This window comes from Nicotiana sylvestris, chromosome 11 (genome assembly GCF_000393655.2).
Source record: "Nicotiana sylvestris chromosome 11, ASM39365v2, whole genome shotgun sequence".
In the NCBI taxonomy this organism is placed as follows: domain Eukaryota; kingdom Viridiplantae; phylum Streptophyta; class Magnoliopsida; order Solanales; family Solanaceae; genus Nicotiana; species Nicotiana sylvestris.
In genome coordinates this window covers 65,753,942-65,776,211 of record NC_091067.1, presented here as the reverse complement: position 1 = coordinate 65,776,211, position 22,270 = coordinate 65,753,942, and the positions used below count along the sequence as shown (strand labels likewise).

The following is a 22,270-nucleotide window of genomic DNA, read 5'->3' as shown; positions in this document are numbered from 1 at the left end:
GTTCAGCCCTTGCAGTGTTCTTTTTTCTATACCCAGAAAGATAGGCGGGTGAGACTTCGCCTCTAGATAAATCACGCACTCGAGTGTTTACTATCAAGTACTGGCATTCATTCCAAAACGAACTGTCTCTTCATGAAATTGACCGTCAAAACTAACCTCGACCGCATGCGTACTAAGATCTTCATCTGGATGCATCACCTAACACCTTCTCAACTGTCTCATCGCCCGGTAAGGAGTGTAAGGCTGAATACCTCGTAGACCCATCAGGAGCAAATAAGGACCAGTGGCGGGCATATACACAATTTCTTCAACAGGAAGCCAACCCAATGTCCATTCTATTTGCCCTGCAGTAATGGAGCGAAGGTAGGATACCCAATCTTCAAAACCCTCTGGCCGCTTAAACCCTGCAATTCTTGTGTCAAACTCTTCAATACAACTTTTCTCTATGGATCCGTAACTCATATACTGAGGGCGATGGCACAGGTGCTCGATCATCCACATCTGTAATAGCAAATTGCACCCCTCGAAGAAATCTGCCCCAGCTTTACAGGCTGTGAGAGCTCGGTATATCTCAGACACTATCATAGGGGCGAGAATGCTCTTGGCATTGGTAATCAGGACCTTAACGACTCCGACCACCCGCAAATCAATATTCCCGTCTTTTCGGGGAAATACCACAAGGCCTAAAAAAGCTACCATGAAGGCGAAACGCCTATGCTCATCCCACTTTGTTCGGTTTCCTTTGCTACAAACCCCGCTTGCCGGATCATTGAACCCTCCTACATGCCCGTACCTCTGGTATATAAAACGTAGAGTAGCAAAACCATCTTCCAACTCGGAATACAGTACTCCCTTGCTTATCTTTAGCAAATCTATGAACTTGTGAGAGTTAACGGCTCTTGGAGCGATCAGATACTTATGTCTTAGCCCTTCAGTACTTCCCATATAACCTGCTATCTCTTCCAAGGTTGGGGTGAGTTCAAAATCCGAAAAGTGAAACACATTATGGGCCGGGTCCCAAAATGTAACCAAAGCCTTTATGACATCTCCTTTGTGCCTGATTTTTAACAACCCGGTGAGACCTCCTAAATGTATATTTACCGTATCTTGCTATGATTTTCCCAGATCTTCCCACCACTTGTGCAACTCCAAAGGGATCTTGTTCATGACTGATATCAGCAAACTTGGACTCGTGCTCATTCTGCACATTTATTAGGGTGATTAAGCAAAAATCAAGACTCATTTGACACAAAGACAAAATTAACACACTTTTTCTTTTCCCTTTTTTTCAAAAAATAAAATCCGGTTTTGCAAATATGGCCTTTCAGCACCTCGAATACGAAGATTTTAAGGCTGTGTTGGCTAACCGGTGAAAACCTTAAAAAATGACCACAGACAGTTGTTCTTGCAAAAATATCCTTTCGGTGCCCTTTTAGGGACATTCGGCTATTTCTGACAAGAATGGCATCACCCTAACTATTTTCAAATAAAAGTAAAATTTTTGTTCTTTTGGATTATTTTTGCAAAAAGGAAGTTGGACCCGATGGGGGTTGCCTACGTATCTCACATCCTGTGAGAATCAAACTGGCGTAGTTCTGGCAAATAAAAAAACTTCTTTTTCTTCTCTTCTTTTTTTCACTCCATTGGCAAAACTCTTTTTTTTCATTCCGTTGGCAAATAAAACAAACTATTTTTGAAGACAAAGATTATTCAATTTCTCAAAAATTCAGCAAAGTTTCGACACGATTTGGACACTGGTTTTTTTCAAAACAGGCGATTAACTCTCTTTAACCCTCATAGAGCTATTTCTTTTCCAAATTCTCTCCTTTTATTCAAAAGTCGGTCAGCATGAAAATCTGAAGCAAATAAATACACAAGTAGCAAGTAAGATGCATCAGGGTGGTCTTTTATTTCGAGTGCACCTATCCTAGACAGACCCAACCCCTGTGTTGAGTCTCCAAAGTCAGATATGCACATGATGCAAGCAAAACGCTACTACTATGTATCCGGCATGAGGTATTGTTATACTACATTTAAAACCCTGGGTTTATTTATTCTAGACCTGGCTTACCCGAGCGGACAACTTGAGCCGAGGAGGGGGCTGCGTACCGGTAACCAAAGGATTATCCGGCTTTGCTACTTGTCCGAGCCTCGTTCTATTTGGGATTTGACACTAACAGAAAGAAGTCACGACCAGCGTGCACTCCTCAGGAGAGAGAAGAGAGGGGTTTCGTAGCAGTTTATATATACAGTTCAGATAATATCAAAACGACAAAAAGCAACATTTAGCACATTAGGCACAATCATGTAATAAAATCAGATAATAAATAAATCCAAACATAAAAATTATTCTATGCTCGAATTCTTGAACCCTGAACAAAGAGGTTCTGGATTCGGTCCCCAGCAGAGTCGCAAGAGCTGTCACACCTCCTTTTTACCCACACCACCGGAAGGGTATAAATAAAGGGAGTTTTTCCAATTAAAGGACAATATAAACAGGATTTATTGTTAAAAGATTCAGAGTCGCCACTTGGGAGATTTATGGTGTCCCAAGTCACCGGTTGAATCCCGAATCGAGGAAAAGTTTGACTCTGCATTACAGTCCGCGAACCAAAAATCCGGGTAAGGTATTCTGTTAACCCGGGAGAAGGTGTTAGGCATTCCCGAGTTCCGTGGTTCTAGCACAGTCGCTCAACTGTTATATTCAGCTTAATTATCTGATTTTAAAACACCTTTAAGACCTATGTGCATTTTTACTTTTAACCGCTTTTAATCATTTTTAAAGAAGATTGCAACGTTATTAAAACACGTCTCGAACCACGTCACATAAATGCACCCGTAATTTTTGACATATTTTAACATCGTTGGGATTCGGATTTGGGTCACATAAATGTTCACCCGAATTTAGGAAAAGTAATTTTATTAAAATATCGCACCTAAAGCAACTACGTGTTTTTAACTTTGCGAGGGCCATGGAAATTTACTAAATGGCACGCCTTGAATTCTAAATGTTATTAAAGACATAATTAAAGAGGGCCACGCGATTTGTCATCTTACTTGGCGCGGCGCACCTCAATTCCATTTTTAAAGGATATTCAAACTATAGCTTGAAGGGCCATGAACTATGAGTTATCTAGTTATGACTCACCGCCAATCTACTTGATAGGCTTAATTAATTAACACTAAATGTAGTTAAAGGTTCCATTTAAATTAGCCAAAAGGCTTGTGTGACGGAAAACTAATTTATTGCACAAAAAAGGCTTGATCCCACACAAAAGGATTGGAGGCCCCAAACAAAGGAAATGGTCTGCCTCTGAGTCAAAGAAGCCTTCTGAATTGGGCTACTACATCAACAATGTCCTTGCCTAAACAAATCATATCCATATAATTAAGCGTAAACTTGATCTAACAGAAAAGGGAATTTGGAGGGGGTCATTTTAATTTTAATACTGCGATGTATACCTGCTGATACATATATTCATTGTTTTAATATTTGTAAGAATTATTGTTTTTCTGTGTTGATAAGTCTCAAGATTATCTCTATAAAATTCAATTTCTTTCTCTATAGTTAATAAAGCTTTATTACGTAATCTATTATATTTAATTATGTCTTTGCAGGTTTTAATATTGTGTTTAACACAATCTATTTTTCTATTTATGTTACTGAGGTTTTTAAGAAGTTTCCATTTCTGGGTGTTATAGAATCTTATGTAATGAAAAGTGTTATGTTTCATTTATAAACAGATTTTATTAACTTGATATGTGATCATTAATCTGAATATAAATCTAATTCATATAGATCTAATATATCTATTTCTTGTGATACAATTAGTTCTGTAAATGCTTGTTCCATTACATATATTATTTCAAAAGTAACTAAAATATCATAAATTTTTCTTTTAACATCGTTATTAAGTCTGTTAAAGATATATAATATAAGTATTTTGTAGTCAATATTTTCTTCTAATAAATACGTGTGGTTGTTCATTCAGATTTACTATTTATCCTTATCATGTGTTTACTAAACATATTCCCTCTAACCTCTTTGTTTATCATAGAGTTTATCATATTTTAATAAGTTATACTGAACAATCTTTTCTGGTCACTACCATGTTTTTCATGCTTCAATCATTTACCCTAACAGCGCCTCAACTCTGTGTACTCCCCTAAACGGCTTCCTTGCCTACTGGTTTCCACTTTAGGATGGCATAGTCTGGGCTTAACTACTCTCAGCATTATTAGACAGGCAAACTTTCTCAAGATGTTCTTTATAACAGTACTATAACATGATAAACAATTATGATTTTTAAGAGATTATAAGGAATATAAGAGTTTAGTTAAACATGATTATAAATAAACTTACCTGGTTTTGTAACTCGTTTGAATGCTCCATAGCTGTTTTAGATACTTGTAATTAACTCAGATATTTCTTACAAGAGAGAGAGAATATTAGAGAGAGAAGGTAAGGGTGAGGATGTCTGAGGATGTCCTCCTTCCTCAGATTTACATTCTATATATAGAAAATTAAAACGACTCCTACTGTTCACAAATGACTCTTACTATTCATGAACGACCTTTACTGTTCGTGATTATGACTCTTACTATTTACTTTACGACTTTTTTACATGACTCTTACTATTCATGAACGACCTTTACTGTTCATGATTATGACTCTTACTTTACGACTTTTTTACATGACTCGACCCTTTACATTATTTGTTTTCAATAGTTGTTTCCTTCATTTGTCTTCTTGCTAATACCTTCATTCTAGTTGGACTTCTGGTACATAGTTTTCATCTCCATTGCACTTTGAACATATGTGGTCTGGATATTTGTGTCCCACTAGTTTGCAGTATCTTGTCAATAACTCGTTTGAAATAAATTCTTTTTTCAATGCTCTGGTAGTTGGTTGCATTTCTGGCTTTAATAATGATAAAATCCATTTCTGGACTTCATCCATATCTCCTTGTCGTAGTTCTTTTGAGTTGGCATATATCATTAACTGGTCTCTGGAATAATAGCTCCAGATAGCATTTCCTTGTAGATAATTGTTAGCTAGTTCTTGAATAATAGTTGTTATACCAATTATTCTTTTGTTGGCATAGAAACTTGGTATCTCCATTTTCTGTATCTCCGGTTGTTTCTCTATTTCTTCCGGTATTATCATATCTCGTGTTAGTCCTATCTTTATCACCTGTATAATGGGTTTTATTTCATCATATAGTATTTCAGCTGGTGCTGTATAGAATTTGATGAAGAATAGGTTGCCTTTTGTAATTCTTTTGAAGGTGACAAATGCTTTGTATAGCTCTGGTATTCCAATTATTTCTTCTCCGTCGTGGTTATATACGGTGTTGAGTAGTCCGTAGTTGTAACATGCCTTTACTAGGTTGGCTTTTGTTTTTGGTTGGGCTATTAGCCTATTATATCCCTGTAGTTTTTGGGTTATATAATCTTGTGTTGGATCTGTAGTAGTAGTTGATCTGGGGTTTAGGTTTAGAAATGTCTGAATTTTATATATATTCTCAATATATGTTTGAGTAATATGGTTATATACCTTTTTGTTGTGGTGTAGGCTATTAGCATAGGTTGTAGTTTGTGGGGTTATAGCTATTGCTTCTTTTGGCTTTTTTGATGTAAATGGCTTATCAAATACGTTGTTTAAATTTACATTGGTATGTAGCTTCTTATTCACCTGTTTGCTTGTGCCTGCAGCTGTAGGTAAACAAACTTTGTCATGGGTTTTTTGGAGTTTCTCAACGTCTCCTTCTAATTCTGGAATTTTTAAGTCTTAACCAATCCTAAAAATGATTGTAACTTCTTTTTTGTATCAAGTGTTTCATTTAAGTTAATTATTTTTTGTACTATATGGGTTTGCATTTTTATTCCGTTTTTGTCTATTTGTATACCTAAAAATTCTATTTGATTTTTCATTACTTCTGCTTTCTTTTTACTTAAACTTATTCCTGATATTTCTACAATGTGTATGAATTTTTCTAGTAGTTTTATATGTTCGTTCTCTGTTCTAGAATATAACAGTATATCATCTATATATATTATACAATTTTCTAATTGGTTAAAGTAGTTATCCATAAAATGTTGATATCTACCTGGTGCATTTTTATATCCAAATGGTAATACATTCCATTCATAAAATCCTTGTGGTACTGTGAATGCTGTTAACTTCTTAGATTCGTCTTCTAGTTTTAAATGGTAAAATCCTGATTTACAATCAAACTTACTGAAATAGTTATATCCTTGTATTTGTCTGATTTTTAGTATTTTATTTGGTATCGGATAATTATATGTTTTTGTTTTTGCATTTAAATTTCTATAATCTATAACCATACGGCTTTTTCCTCGTTTTTGTTCACTATGCTTATTTACTATAAATGTCGGGCTAGTATGTTTACTATTACTTTCTTGTATGTACTTATTGTCTAATAATTCCTTTATATGCATTTTAAATTCTGTTAAATCATTAAAGTTGTATTTTAAAGGTTTTTGTGTTACTATGCTATTTTCATCTATTAGTTCAATCTTTATTTTTGTTTTATGTTTTTCCCATCCTTGGAGTGGATTATCATTATATAGTAATTCTAATTTATCTTGCAGTAGTTTTATTTTATTTATTGAGAAAATGATTATCTCTATATTATGGTTGCTTTGTATTACATTTTCTAATTTTTGGGTAATCTTTTCACTTCCTTTAATCCAGGGTGTTGTTTTTCTTACTTTATTATTTACTCTTTTTGCTCCTAATTTTTGTTTACACGGGGTAGTAAACCACCAATGTGTTTTTGTTATTATATGTGGGTATAATTTATCTAAAAATGGCATTCCTAATAATATATCTTTATTTGTGAATTCATAACTATATATTTCTTCTATGGTTAATATTTTATCCCATATTTGTATCTTTATATTTCTTGCTTTGTATGTTATCATACTTCCCTCATTATTGAATCCTGTTACTACTATGGGGTTTTTTAGCTTTTCCCATTTACTTTCTGGTAAACAATTATGTCTACACATGTTAGCTTCTGCTCCTGTATCCATCATAGGTGTATAGTATCTATTATAATATCCTTCTACTATTATCTTGGCAAGTATGTATATCTTTGGCATTATATCAAAGTTCTTTTTATTATTATTTTCTTATTTTCATAACTTATCGTTAATTGTCTATCTTCTAATTTATATGGTTTGACTTTTTCTAACCATTTTATTCCTAGTGTAATGTTTTTATCGCCTTGATATATTTTAAAATTTATTAATATTGGTATTCCTCCAATAATTAATTCTTTTTCAGTTGTTTCTTCGTTTTTTCTTAACGCTTTTGGTAGTTCTGAATTTTGCTGTTCTATTGTCACTATCTCTTGTTCTGGTATTAATTCTCTTATAACATAATTCTCTTCCTGCCCTGTATTTATTAATATTAAATATTTTCTTTGGTCCATTATTCCTGTTATATAATAATGGTGTGGGTTTATTTCTTCTATTTTTTGTTCTATTAATTTTTGTGGAGTTATATAATTTATTCTTCTTGATGTACTTCTTGATGTACTTATTCTTGATGACGTTTCTGGCATTTCATTATTTGTTCGTTTTGACGTGTTTAATCTTTCTTTTACTATTTCTAAATCTTCTTCCATGTCCATTTCCGTATAACTGTAATCATTGTTGTCTATAACTGATACTATTCTTTCGAATGGATTTTCTATTTTATTTTATTTATTTTATTTTTAGTTGTTATCTTATGTTTTGTTGTTAAGACATATAGATTTTTACATCTTGCTGTGAATATTTTACTTCCTGGTGCTAATTTTATTCCAGACATTTTCCAGTATAGCACTAATGATTTATCTATATTTTTATCATCTATTGCTACTGAATAGTTGGCACTTACTATAAATTTAAATTTTTGGTATATTAAGTTACCTCTTACGGCACTTATTATACTCTTTTCTATAGGTTGTACAATTCTATCATCTGCCAAGTATATTTCTATAGGGGTATCTATTCCTTCCCTAAAACATGCTTTTATTAGGATCTCCGTTCCTCCTAAGTGTACATATTTTATTGGATTTTTTGCTTTTATATCTTGTATTTCTTTATTTAGTAGTTTTTTATTTAAAATTGGTATTTGTGCTTTACCTTTGATGTATTTACAATCTATTATATGTTCTCTTTGGCTTACTACATAGTATTCTTCTTTCTGTCTTTTAAACCAATTCTTTATTGTTGGTACTTCTAATATTTTGTCTATGCTTAGATCCAATTCTTTTCCTTTTATTTGTTCAAATATATTAGCGTCAAATATTATTTTTTGTTCTGAAGATTGTTCATCTTGGTGTTCTTCTTGTTGTATAATTTGTATATCTTTTTCAGTCATTACTTTCTTCGTCTGATTCTTCTATATTATTGTCTATTTCTTTTTCATTTTCGGGGAACTCGTTTTCTGATATCTCATATATGTTGTCTTCACTGCTTAATTCATAATCTACATATTCTATTTGTGTATATTTATCATTATCTATCAATATTTCGGTAATTTGTTTCTTCTTTGGGTTTTTTGGTAATTTACAATCTTTGGCTAAGTGTCCTAGCTTTCCACAATTATAGCAAGTACATTCTGTTAGTTTTTTCTTTTTCCTATATGGTTTTTTATGTTTATAATTTTTTACATAATATCTTCCTCTTGGTTTCCTATATTTATATTTTGAATATTTTGATTTAAATTTCTTTCTCTTTCCTTTTTTTTGTAATATTTATCTGTGCAGCCAAATTGGGGTGCTATTCTACTTTTGCAGCATGCCAAATTTTTTACTAATATTTTATCCATTTTGATATTTTCTTTATACTTTTCGCATAATTCTATAAACCAGTTTTATAAAAATTTTATTCGAGCTCCTAGAGTATCTGCTAGTTCTGCTTCATTCCAATTTTTTATTATTTTTGAGCTAAACGGTTCTGGTAATTTTGTAAAATATAATTTTCTTATTTCCTTACTTTCATCTGGACTATATGTTCCTTTATAATAATAGTCTCTAAATGCACAAGTATATTCGTCTATATAACACATATTACATATTGCTAATTTTGTCATCAAATTTCTATTTGTAGTTTTTTCTTTATTTTGTTCTTCTACTTCTGTTGTCATACTACTAAACTCATTTCTTATTGCTATTTCATATTTATTCAATATATCTGTCACTGTTGTTGCTGTTGTTCCATCAAGTTTTTTATTACTTCTTAATGTATCTAGGCTTTCACTTGATAAATTTTGTAACCATAGTTTTACCGTTCCTATAAGTGTTCTTTCTATATATCCTGGTGTTTCAGCTATTGCAATTTTATTATCTATTAGTTGTTTGGAGATGTACCCTATCCATAATTGGATTGTTTTATTTATATCTGCTACACAATCTAGATCTAAAAAATTACATTGTTCAGTTATCTGTCTTGGTGTCCATTTCCTATTTAGCCTTTTATCCCATAATGTTTTATTTCTATCATATGAATCATAACTTACTCTGTAATAGGTTGGGTTTAGTTGTCTTGGATTTTTTACTCCTGATGTGCTTGGTTTATCTTCGATCATATCTCCTGTATTTATTTCTGGATTTGTTTTCATCTTTTCCATTTTTTCTATTAGTTCTGTGTATGTTTCACTTGTTTCTGAATAGTCTTCTCCTAGATTTGTGTCGTTATCACTTTGGTCATTTATTTCGTTCATGCTTATTTTTGGTGGATTATCATGTATTTCTTCTAACTGTAATTTGAACTTTTCTATCTCATTTGTCAGTTTTAGCTCTTGTTCTTCTTCTGGAAAATTGGACCCTCTGATTTTACCGTATATAGATAGTCCCCGCGTTTCTTAGAGTAAAAGTGATAAGAAACGACCCTGAATTTCTGCCCCTCTGGTACTTCCGAAATGACATCAATCATAAGGTTCCAAAATATGGCGTACACACAGCCCATGAAAGCCTTAGTATTGATTACAACGGTTGGTTGTCCATTGGCTTCCTTCAACGCGCTTGTGGGGCCTTTATAAATACTTCTCCTCTTGTTATTTATAACTCACCACCAAGCCCCCAAAAAGTTTTCTTCTACCATTACTTTTGTTCTTTCTTTGAAATGCAACTTCCCTTTCTCCTCTGAAATCTTTTAGGTATGGCAAAAACTTCCGCCTCTGCTTCTCAGGAGAACGTGCTAAGGAATGCGTTCCAGGATTTTTTACAACGACTTCCTATTTCAAGGTCGAGAGACCTTCTTCAAAGTCGGGGCATCGTGATCCTGTGTCTCAGTATATTAGCTCAATAATAGACGTCGAAACGGTGATGATTGATTACTGCTGGGGGGATGCGGTGCTTGTGGAGATCCCTTCTCTGGAGGAGGATATAGCGACATACAAAGCCTATTTTCTCAATGTGTATACTTACCCATTTACCCTTGGGACAGTGGGGCTATCTTTGCCTCCTATAGACCCCGTGATTCTCGACATCTACCAACATTATCAAGTGACCCTCAGCCAAATCCACCCTTCATTTTGGCGCATTATCTACATGATCAGGTACAATGCGAACATGATTGAGGAGATGCCCTTCACCCTCGATCACTTGATCAAGATGTACATACCCCGTCATTTCCGTGAGGGTATGGTTAAGCTCCACTGGCAAGCTTCGAGGGCTCTTTTTGCTTGCATCGAAGAAGCTGGGAACGGAGGGTGGATGAGCCGCTTTGTCCGAGTTAGGAATTCGGACCTTATCCTGGTGGAAAGGATGTCGTTCCCCGAAAGGTGGAACATGGAACGTAAGTAGATACATTATCTAGTATTTCCTTGCTTCTTTTTAGATACATCTTTCCGCGTGCTTAATTTCTTCAACTGATGCAGTCGTAGCAATTTACCCCGGGCTGGGTCGGCTGGCTGGACTCAATTTTCCCATAACCTGAGCGAGTGTGGCGTGATCTGTCCTAGGCTCGATGGGAAGCCAAGGACCACGGTGAGCCTTCACCCCTGTTGCAGTCGTACCTTCTAATCTGAACTGATACTGATAGCGTTCTCACTCCATGTGCTTCCCTCTTACATTCGGGTAGGTCTGGGGGAGGTCCCTTTGATGAAGGGAACATCGCTTTGTGAAGAGGGTACCTCGGGACCCAATGAAGGGAAGAAAAGACAAAGGGAATCATCGAATGAACCTTCAAAATCCAAGAAGATCAAGGTGGAAGAAATAAGTAAAAAATCCAAGACAACTAAACCCAACCTATTACAGAGTAAGTTATGATTCATATGATAGAAATAAAACATTATGGGATAAAAGGCTAAATAGGAAATGGACACCAAGACAGATAACTGAACAATGTAATTTTTTAGATCTAGATTGTGTAGCAGATATAAATAAAACAATCCAATTATGGATAGGGTACATCTCCAAACAACTAATAGATAATAAAATTGCAATAGCTGAAACACCAGGATATATAGAAAGAACACTTATAGGAACGGTAAAACTATGGTTACAAAATTTATCAAGTGAAAGCCTAGATACATTAAGAAGTAATAAAAAACTTGATGGAACAACAGCAACAACAGTGACAGATATATTGAATAAATATGAAATAGCAATAAAGAAATGAGTTTAGTAGTATGACAACAGAAGTAGAAGAACAAAATAAAGAAAAAACTACAAATAGAAATTTGATGACAAAATTAGCAATATGTAATATGTGTTATATAGACGAATATACTTGTGCATTTAGAGACTATTATTATAAAGGAACATATAGTCCAGATGAAAGTAAGGAAATAAGAAAATTATATTTTACAAAATTACCAGAACCGTTTAGCTCAAAAATAATAAAAAATTGGAATGAAGTAGACTAGCAGATACTCTAGGAGCTCGAATAAAATTTCTACAAAACTGGTTTATAGAATTATGCGAAAAGTATAAAGAAAATATCAAAATGGATAAAATATTAGTAAAATATTTGGCATGCTGCAAAAGTAGAATAGCACCCCAATTTGGCTGCACAGATAAATATTACAAAAAAAAGGAAAGAGAAAGAAATTTAAATCAAAATATTCAAAATATAAATATAGGAAACCAAGAGGAAGATATTATGTAAAAAATTATAAACATAAAAAACCATATAGGAAAAAGAAAAAACTAACAGAATGTACTTGCTATAATTGTGGAAAGCTAGGACACTTAGCCAAAGATTGTAGATTACCAAAAAACCCAAAGAAAAAACAAATTACCGAAATAATGATAGATAATGATAAATATACACAAATAGAATATGTAGATTATGAATTAAGCAGTGAAGACAACATATATGAGATATCAGAAAACGAGTTCCCCGAAAATGAAAAAGAAATAGACAATAATATAGAAGAATCAGACGAAGAAAGTAATGACTGAAAAAGATATACAAATTATACAACAAGAAGAACACCAAGATGAACAATCTTCAGAACAAAAAATAATATTTGACGCTAATATATTTGAACAAATAAAAGGAAAAGAATTGGATCTAAGCATAGACAAAATATTAGAAGTACCAACAATAAAGAATTGGTTTAAAAGACAGAAAGAAGAATACTATGTAGTAAGCCAAAGAGAACATATAATAGATTGTAAATACATCAAAGGTAAAGCACAAATACCAATTTTAAATAAAAAACTACTAAATAAAGAAATACAAGATATAAAAGCAAAAAATCCAATAAAATATGTACACTTAGGAGGAACGGAGATCCTAATAAAAGCATGTTTTAGGGAAGGAATAGATACCCCTATAGAAATATACTTGGCAGATGATAGAATTGTACAACCTATAGAAAAGAGTATAATAAGTGCCGTAAGAGGTAACTTAATATACCAAAAATTTAAATTTATAGTAAGTGCCAACTATTCAGTAGCAATAGATGATAAAAATATAGATAAATCATTAGTGCTATACTGGAAAATGTCTGGAATAAAATTAGCACCAGGAAGTAAAATATTCACAGCAAGATGTAAAAATCTATATGTCTTAACAACAAAACATAAGATAACAACTAAAAATAAAATAAATAAAATAAAATAGAAAATCCATTCGAAAGAATAGTATCAGTTATAGACAACAATGATTACAGTTATACGGAAATGGACATGGAAGAAGATTTAGAAATAGTAAAAGAAAGATTAAGCACGTCAAAACGAACAAATAATGAAATGCCAGAAACGTCATCAAGAATAAGTACATCAAGAAGTACATCAAGAAGAATAAATTATATAACTCCACAAAAATTAATAGAACAAAAAATAGAAGAAATAAACTCACACCATTATTATATAACAGGAATAATGGACCAAAGAAAATATTTAATATTAATAAATACAGGGCAGGAAGAGAATTATGTTATAAGAGAATTAATACCGAAACAAGAGATAGTAACAATAGAACAGCAAAATTCAGAACTACCAAAAGCGTTAAGAAAAAACGAAGAAACAACTGAAAAAGAATTAATTATTGGAGGAATACCAATATTAATAAATTTTAAAATATATCAAGGCGATAAAAACATTACACTAGGAATAAAATGGTTAGAAAAAGTCAAACCATATAAATTAGAAGATAGACAATTAACGATAAGTTATGAAAATAAGAAAATAATAATAAAAAGAACTTTGATATAATGCCAAAGATATACATACTTGCCAAGATAATAGTAGAAGGATATTATAATAGATACTATACACCTATGATGGATACAGGAGCAGAAGCTAACATGTGTAGACATAATTGTTTACCAGAAAGTAAATGGGAAAAGCTAAAAACCCCCATAGTAGTAACAGGATTCAATAATGAGGGAAGTATGATAACATACAAAGCAAGAAATATAAAGATACAAATATGGGATAAAATATTAACCATAGAAGAAATATATAGTTATGAATTCACAAATAAAGATATATTATTAGGAATGCCATTTTTAGATAAATTATACCCACATATAATAACAAAAACACATTGGTGGTTTACTACCCCGTGTAAACAAAAATTAGGAGCAAAAAGAGTAAATAATAAAGTAAGAAAAACAACACCCTGGATTAAAGGAAGTGAAAAGATTACCCAAAAATTAGAAAATATAATACAAAGCAACCATAATATAGAGATAATCATTTTCTCAATAAATAAAATAAAACTACTGCAAGATAAATTAGAATTACTATATAATGATAATCCACTCCAAGGATGGGAAAAACATAAAACAAAAATAAAGATTGAACTAATAGATGAAAATAGCATAGTAACACAAAAACCTTTAAAATACAACTTTAATGATTTAACAGAATTTAAAATGCATATAAAGGAATTATTAGACAATAAGTACATACAAGAAAGTAATAGTAAACATACTAGCCCGGCATTTATAGTAAATAAGCATAGTGAACAAAAACGAGGAAAAAGCCGTATGGTTATAGATTATAGAAATTTAAATGCAAAAACAAAAACATATAATTATCCGATACCAAATAAAATACTAAAAATCAGACAAATACAAGGATATAACTATTTTAGTAAATTTGACTGTAAATCAGGATTTTACCATTTAAAACTAGAAGATGAATCTAAAAAGTTAACAGCATTCACAGTACCACAAGGATTTTACGAATGGAACGTATTACCTTTTGGATATAAAAATGCACCAGGTAGGTATCAACATTTTATGGATAATTACTTCAACCAATTAGAAAATTGTATAATATATATAGATGATATATTGCTATATTCTAGAACAGAGAACGAACATATAAAACTACTAGAAAAATTCATACACATTGTAGAAATATCAGGAATAAGTTTAAGTAAAAAGAAAGCAGAAGTAATGAAAAATCAAATAGAATTTTTAGGTATACAAATAGACAAAAACGGAATAAAAATGCAAACCCATATAGTACAAAAAATAATTAACTTAAATGAAACACTTGATACAAAAAAGAAGTTACAATCATTTTTAGGATTGGTTAACCAAGTAAGAGAATATATTCCTAAATTAGCAGAAAACTTAAAACCATTACAGAGAAAATTAAAAAAGGATATAGAATATCATTTTGACGAAAAGGATAAAATACATATACAGAAGATAAAAAATATGTGTAAAAAATTACCAAAACTATATTTCCCAGATGAAAAGAAAAAGTTCACATATATTGTAGAAACTGATTCTAGTGATCACAGCTATGGAGGAGTTCTAAAATATAAATATGATAATGAAAATATTGAACACCATTGTAGATATTATTCAGGATCATACACGGAACCACAAATTAAATGGGAGATAAATAGGAAAGAACTATTTGGATTATATAAATGTTTGTTAGCATTTGAGCCATATATTGTTTATAACAAGTTTATTGTAAGAACAGATAATACACAAGTAAAATGGTGGATAACACGGAAAGTACAAGATTCAGTAACTACAAAGGAAATAAGAAGACTTGTATTGAATATACAAAATTTTACATTTACAATTGAAGTAATACGAACTGACAAGAATGTTATTGCAGATTACTTATCAAGACAAAAGTACTCAAACTGATGAGAATCAAGAATCGAAAGATATATTTGCAATCCTTACTACCCTATCATTACAGATGGATAGTATGGGCAAAAGATTTCAACAGCTAGAAAGTCAGCAGCATGACTATAAAAATGCGGAGCTAAGTCGATCGGAAGACTTAAAAATTCCAGAATTAGAAGGAGACGTTGGGAAACTCCAAAAAACCCATGACAAAGTTTGTTTACCTACAGCTGCAGGCATAAGCAAACAGGTGAATAAGAAGCTACATACCAATGTAAATTTAAACAACGTATTTGATAAGCCATTTACATAAAAAAAAAGCCAAAAGAAGCAATAGCTATAACCCCACAAACTACAACCTATGCTAATAGCCTACACCACAACAAAAAAGTATATAACCATATTACTCAAACATATATTGAGAATATATATAAAATTCAGACATTTCTAAACCTAAACCCCAGATCAACTACTACTACAGATCCAACACAAGATTATAGAACCCAAAAACTACAAGGATATAATAGGCTAATAGCCCAACCAAAAACAAAAGCCAACCTAGTAAAGACATGTTACAACTACGGACTACTCAGCACCATATATACCCACGACGGAGAAGAAATAATTGGAATACCAGAGCTATACAAAGCATTTGTCACCTTCAAAAGAATTACAAAAGGCAACCTATTCTTCATCAAATTCTATACAGCACCAGCTGAAATACTATATGATGAAATAAAACCCATTATACAGGTGATAAAGATAGGACTAACACGAGATATGATAATACCGGAAGAAATAGAGAAACAACCGGAGATACAGAAAATGGAGATACCAAGTTTCTATGCCAACAAAAGAATAATTGGTATAGCAACTATTATTCAAGAACTAGCTAACAATTATCTACAAGGAAATGCTATCTGGAGCTATTATTCCAGAGACCAGTTAATGATATATGCCAACTCAAAAGAACTACGACAAGGAGATATGGATGAAGTCCAGAAATGGATTTTATCATTATTAAAGCCAGAAATGCAACCAACTACCAGAGCATTGAAAAAAGAATTTATTTCAAACGAGTTATTGACAAGATACTGCAAACTAGTGGGACACAAATATCCAGACCACATATGTTCAAAGTGCAACGGAGATGATAACTATGTACCAGAAGTCCAACTAGAATGAAGGTATCAGCAAGAAGACAAATGAAGGAAACAACTATTGAAAACAAATAATGTAAAGGGTCGAGTCATGTAAAAAAGAAGTAAATAGTAAGAGTCATAATCATGAACAGTAAAGGTCGTTCATGAATAGTAAGAGTCATGTAAAAAAGTCGTAAAGTAAATAGTAAGAGTCATAATCATGAACAGTAAAGGTCGTTCATGAATAGTAAGAGTCATTTGTGAACAGTAGGAGTCGTTTTAATTTTCTATATATATAATGTAAATCCGAGGAAGAAAGGACATCCTCATACTCACCTTCTCTCTCTTATCTTCTCTCAATAAAATATCTGATTATATACAAACTTCTGAAAGCTATGGAGCATTCAAACGAGTTACAAAACCAGGTAAGTTTATTCATAATCATGTTTAACTAAACTCTTATATTCCTTATAATCTCTTGAATATCATAATTGTTTATCATGTTATAGTACTGTTATAAAGAACATCTTGAGAAAGTTTGCCTGTCTAATAATGCTGAGAGTAGTTAAGCCCAGACTATGCCATCCTAAAGTGGAAACCAGTAGGCAAGGAAGCCGTTTAGGGGAGTACACAGAGTTGAGGCGCTGTTAGGGTAAATGATTGAAGCATGAAAAACATGGTAGTGACCAGAAAAGATTGTTCAGTATAACTTATTAAAATATGATAAACTCTATGATAAACAAAGAGGTTAGAGGGAATATGTTTAGTAAACACATGATAAGGATAAATAGTAAATCTGAATGAACAACCACACGTATTTATTAGAAGAAAATATTGACTACAAAATACTTATATTATATATCTTTAACAGACTTAATAACGATGTTAAAAGAAAAATTTATGATATTTTAGTTACTTTTGAAATAATATATGTAATGGAACAAGCATTTACAGAACTAATTGTATCACAAGAAATAGATATATTAGATCTATATGAATTAGATTTATATTCAGATTAATGATCACATATCAAGTTAATAAAATCTGTTTATAAATGAAACATAACACTTTTCATTACATAAGATTCTATAACACCCAGAAATGGAAACTTCTTAAAAACCTCAGTAATATAAATAGAAAAATAGATTGTGTTAAACACAATATTAAAACCTGCAAAGACATAATTAAATATTATGTATCAGCAGGTATACATCGCAGTATTAAAATTAAAATGACCCCCCCCCCCCAAAAAAAAAAAATTGGTATGAATACCTAAGTATTACAAAAACAAACAAAGCTAGGCTATCTAGATTAATCGATATAATATCTAAAACAAAATATAAATATATTTGCTATCTTAAAAAGAAAAGATGAATAAAGAAGAGTTCGCACTAGAAGCGAAAACATATAAAAATCCAGAATGATTAAAAATAACAATAATATTTTCCAACTTAGGAAGAAGATACAAGAAAATAGGAAATAACCTGAACTTAATGTTAGAAAAAGAAACTGTAAAACTAGAAGATAGTTTAACCGCAATGGTTAGAATAACAAAAGAAAACGAAGAAATAGACAGAAAAAGAGAAATAAAAGAAATACAACAACAAGCTAAAGAAAAAATACAACAGATAGAAGAAGTAAAAAACACTAAGATAACAGAATTAGAAAAAGAATTAGAAATGCTAAAACAGCTATACGCTAATAAACTAAAAGAAAAAGAAAAACGTAAAGAAGAAGAACAAGAGCTAAAACTGACAAATGAGATAGAAAAGTTCAAATTACAGTTAGAAGAAATACAGGATAATCCACCAAAAATAAGCATGAACGAAATAAATGACCAAAGTGATAACGACACAAATCTAGGAGAAGACTATTCAGAAACAAGTGAAACATACACAGAACTAATAGAAAAAACGGAAAAGATGAAAACAAATCTAGAAATAAATACAGGAGATATGATCGAAGATAAACCAAGCACATCAGGAGTAAAAAATCCAATAGAAAGGCGCAGGAAATAGGGAACAAGGCTATAAATCTCGAAATGACCGACCGGGGTCGCTACAATCCAGAGAAGTAGTGACGAGGGGTTGAAATCGACACCTACTAGAGGTCCAAATAAATATATAATATGATAATTAATAACGAATATGAAGTGCACAACAATAGTTGAGTAAATCTTTAATTTCGTAATGTTCCAATTATTTCTTTTAAAGCATAAATTTCTAAATTTCTAGATATTGTATCCTATCTTATATCTCTGAAAAAATCCAAGTGTCAACACCAATTAAATAAAAAATACCATAAAATGTCGGGCCTCAGTGGAAGGTTTATCTCGGGAATATTCAAACTACTAGAGGTGTAACACACGATTCTGCCGAGGTCGTTCAGCCCGATCCAGAATAACGTGTACACTGTCGAGGGACGTGCAGCACAATTCATAGATACATCTATATACTGTCGAGGCATTTGTCCCACTCCATAAGAAAGAAATGAAGTTACTGAATTACAAGACACGTGTTTACGATACAACACATGAGCACAAGAATAAGTACACCCCTTTACATTTATCAAATATCATGGAAATAACTCGAGGTGATAAAGCTTGTCCTAATATATTTATTTCTAAATCAATTTCAGTTATAACTTTAATTAATTATGCCAACAAAACAAGTTCAAATAATTCAATTATTACATGATAAGGTCCTAAGTCTACCTAGACATAAACAAGCTTTGGCTACGTACGGACTCTCGTCACCTCGTATGTATGTAGCACCCATAACTAGTTGCACATAATAATAAAACCCACCTAGGGGGTAGTTTCTCCCTCAAAAGGTTGGACATGAGACTTACCTCGCACTAAAATTCCATAACCGGCTCCATTGCCACTCTAACACCCCAAACTGATGTCGTCGCTCCAAAACTAGTCAATTGATGAGAAAATCCATAAACATATACTCTAATACTCATAATAAATCAATTTATAACAATTTCCAACTCCGCTTGAAAAATTGATAAAGTCAACCCTCAGGCCCACTTGCCCGGATTTTGAAAATTCTCGAAGATAAACTTTACCATAACACTACGAACACAAATATATAATATATTCCTAATTTCATGTCCAGTTTTGTTTTGTGGTCAAAATTCAAAGATACCAAATTCTAGGTTTTCTACCAAAATCCCAAATTCCTCCTAATTTTCATGTTTAAACCCATATATAAACCATGTATTAACTTATAATAGATGCGAATCAGTTACCTTGTGTTGCTTGATGAAAATTCCCCTTGAAGCTCTCCAAAAATCGCCCCAATCAAGTGAAAATGAGAGAAAATGTGCCAAATCCCATTTTTTTTAAAAACACCTCTGCTCAGATGAGATTTCGCAGTTATGGTCCAATAGCCGCTTCTGTGGAAGCTCCCTCGCAGATGCGGCTTCCTTCAAGTCTAGCTTCTCTTGCTTCTGCAGCCATTCACACGCAGGTGCACATCTGCTTCCGCGGAAAGACTTCTGCACCTGTGGACTCCCAGCTCGAGCACCATTATGCACTTGCACACCCATGATCGCATATGTGGCTCCGCAGGTGAGCTATAGCACCCGCACCTGCAATTCATCAGTTCCTCACTCCATTCCGATTCGGCGAACCCTGCGCCAATTCGACGAGCTCGCATATGCGGCCCTTTTCATGCAGGTGTGATTGCTCCAGACACCAGCTGCCTCAGCATTTCCCCCAAACCGAAACTCTATCCGTTAACCATCTGGAATCCACCCGAGGCCCTCGGGTCCTCAACCAATTATACCAATGAGTCCCAAAAAATATTATGAGCTTATTCATGACATCAAATCACGCCAAACAAAATCGAAAATACGAATCGACGATCGAAATCCATTTTTAACTTTTCAAACATTCAAACATCGACGAACATGTCCAAATAATATCAAAACATTCCAGAATGACGCCAAACTTTATGCACAAGTCATAATTCACAATACAAACCTATTCCAAGGCTCGGAATCCGAAAGAAACATCGATAACACCAAGGTCCACCTCAAACCAAACTTAAGAAATTTTTAAACCTTCAAAATGCAACATTTCATAATAAGCATTGAAATGTTCCCGGGCCAGCCGATGCTCAATCGAAACATACTCTTAAGTACAAATCATCATAAGAACCTATTGGAACCTTCAACTCCTGATTTCGAGGTTGTTTACTCAAAAATCATCATTTAGTCAATTCTTCAAACTTAAAGCTTCTGAAATTAGAAATTTCTTCCCAAATCTACTTCTATCTTCCCGAAATTCCATTCTGGCCACACGTACAAGTCAAAATACTTAAAGTGAAGCTACTCAAGGCCTTAAACCGCTGAATGACGCGCTAGAGCTCAAAGTAACCACTCGGGTTTTTACACTTGTATAAGCTAAACTCTATACACTAATTCATTTATTATATAAGTAAAGGAAAAAATTGAACAAATGATCTATTTAAAACTTTAATAAAATTGAATAAACAATTATTTGATAATAAATATTATATCAAAACTAAAATCCATGGTTAATAGTATATATCTCAACAATCTCTCACTTACACTTTTAACCATGACAAGTAATAAAATATACTATATCTAAATGTATGGTTAATAGTATATGCCTTAACAATGTCTCGCATAGACTCATAATCATGCATCTATAATTTTCACAGCTATCCTTTGGCACGACTATTAAAAGTCTCTACCAATAAGCTTTTGCTAAAAGGAACGTGCCAAGTTATTTTCAAATGCAATCTTTGTCTAATAGTGCATTGTCGTAATTAACTAGTTTGGTATTCAGCTCTTCACGGATCTTGTTATGAAACTCTCCCAATAGTACATACCAAAATATGATTACTATACTCCGACTACGACGAAGTACTGCTAATATTTTCTTCATTATCTTGCGGTGTTAAAATATTAATGACTTATTCCTGTAGTGTTCTCTGCTCAACATCACTCCCACTACTCGAATGTAGTATATTTCATTTCGTCTATTAATGTTTCTAGAACTACTTAAATATAATGGAACATTAATTTCGACTGATAGAGTTGTATGTTCTTGAGCCTTTGAATTTTTAGATGATTCATTTGTTATTTCTTTGCTTAGCTCCTGTAAAACTAGTCTACTTCTAGGAACATAGTTTATTAAAAAATTCTATTATAGAGAACTGGTATTTGTGCTACCAACTATATTTTTTCTTTAGGAAAATAAAATAAATCTCCTTTCATTTCCTTGGATATTCAATATATATGCATACATTCGTCCTTGATTTCATCTTATCGATGTCCATTTTAGTATATATAGTGGACAATTTCATATCCGAACTTTTTGCAGACTGAACTTATGTTATGTCCACAGTTCTATGGGTGTCCAAGTTACTGAACTAGAAGAAACTAAAATCATAATGTAATTTGCAGTTTCTAAGGCATATCCCATAACAAAAAGAAGAAATAAATCTGAATAACTCATCATTAATCTAAACATCTTCATAAGTTTCTTATTTCTTCTCTCTATTACATCACTCTATTA

At 32.4% G+C, this 22,270-nt stretch overlaps 1 protein-coding gene and 2 pseudogenes across 1 annotated transcript; 2 read left to right on the top strand and 1 right to left on the bottom strand.

Moving 5' to 3' along the window:
• Window positions 1–7,127: 7,127 nt before the first annotated feature.
• LOC138881120 (uncharacterized) lies at window positions 7,128–10,649 on the bottom strand (annotated as a pseudogene).
• A 12-nt stretch (window positions 10,650–10,661) lies between these two features.
• On the top strand, window positions 10,662–13,685 carry LOC138881119 (uncharacterized; annotated as a pseudogene).
• A 4,569-nt stretch (window positions 13,686–18,254) lies between these two features.
• LOC138881118 (uncharacterized) lies at window positions 18,255–18,734 on the top strand. Its single transcript, XM_070161320.1, has one exon. The coding sequence runs from the start codon at window positions 18,255–18,257 to the stop codon at window positions 18,732–18,734; it is 480 nt and encodes a 159-aa protein (XP_070017421.1).
• Window positions 18,735–22,270: the final 3,536 nt, after the last annotated feature.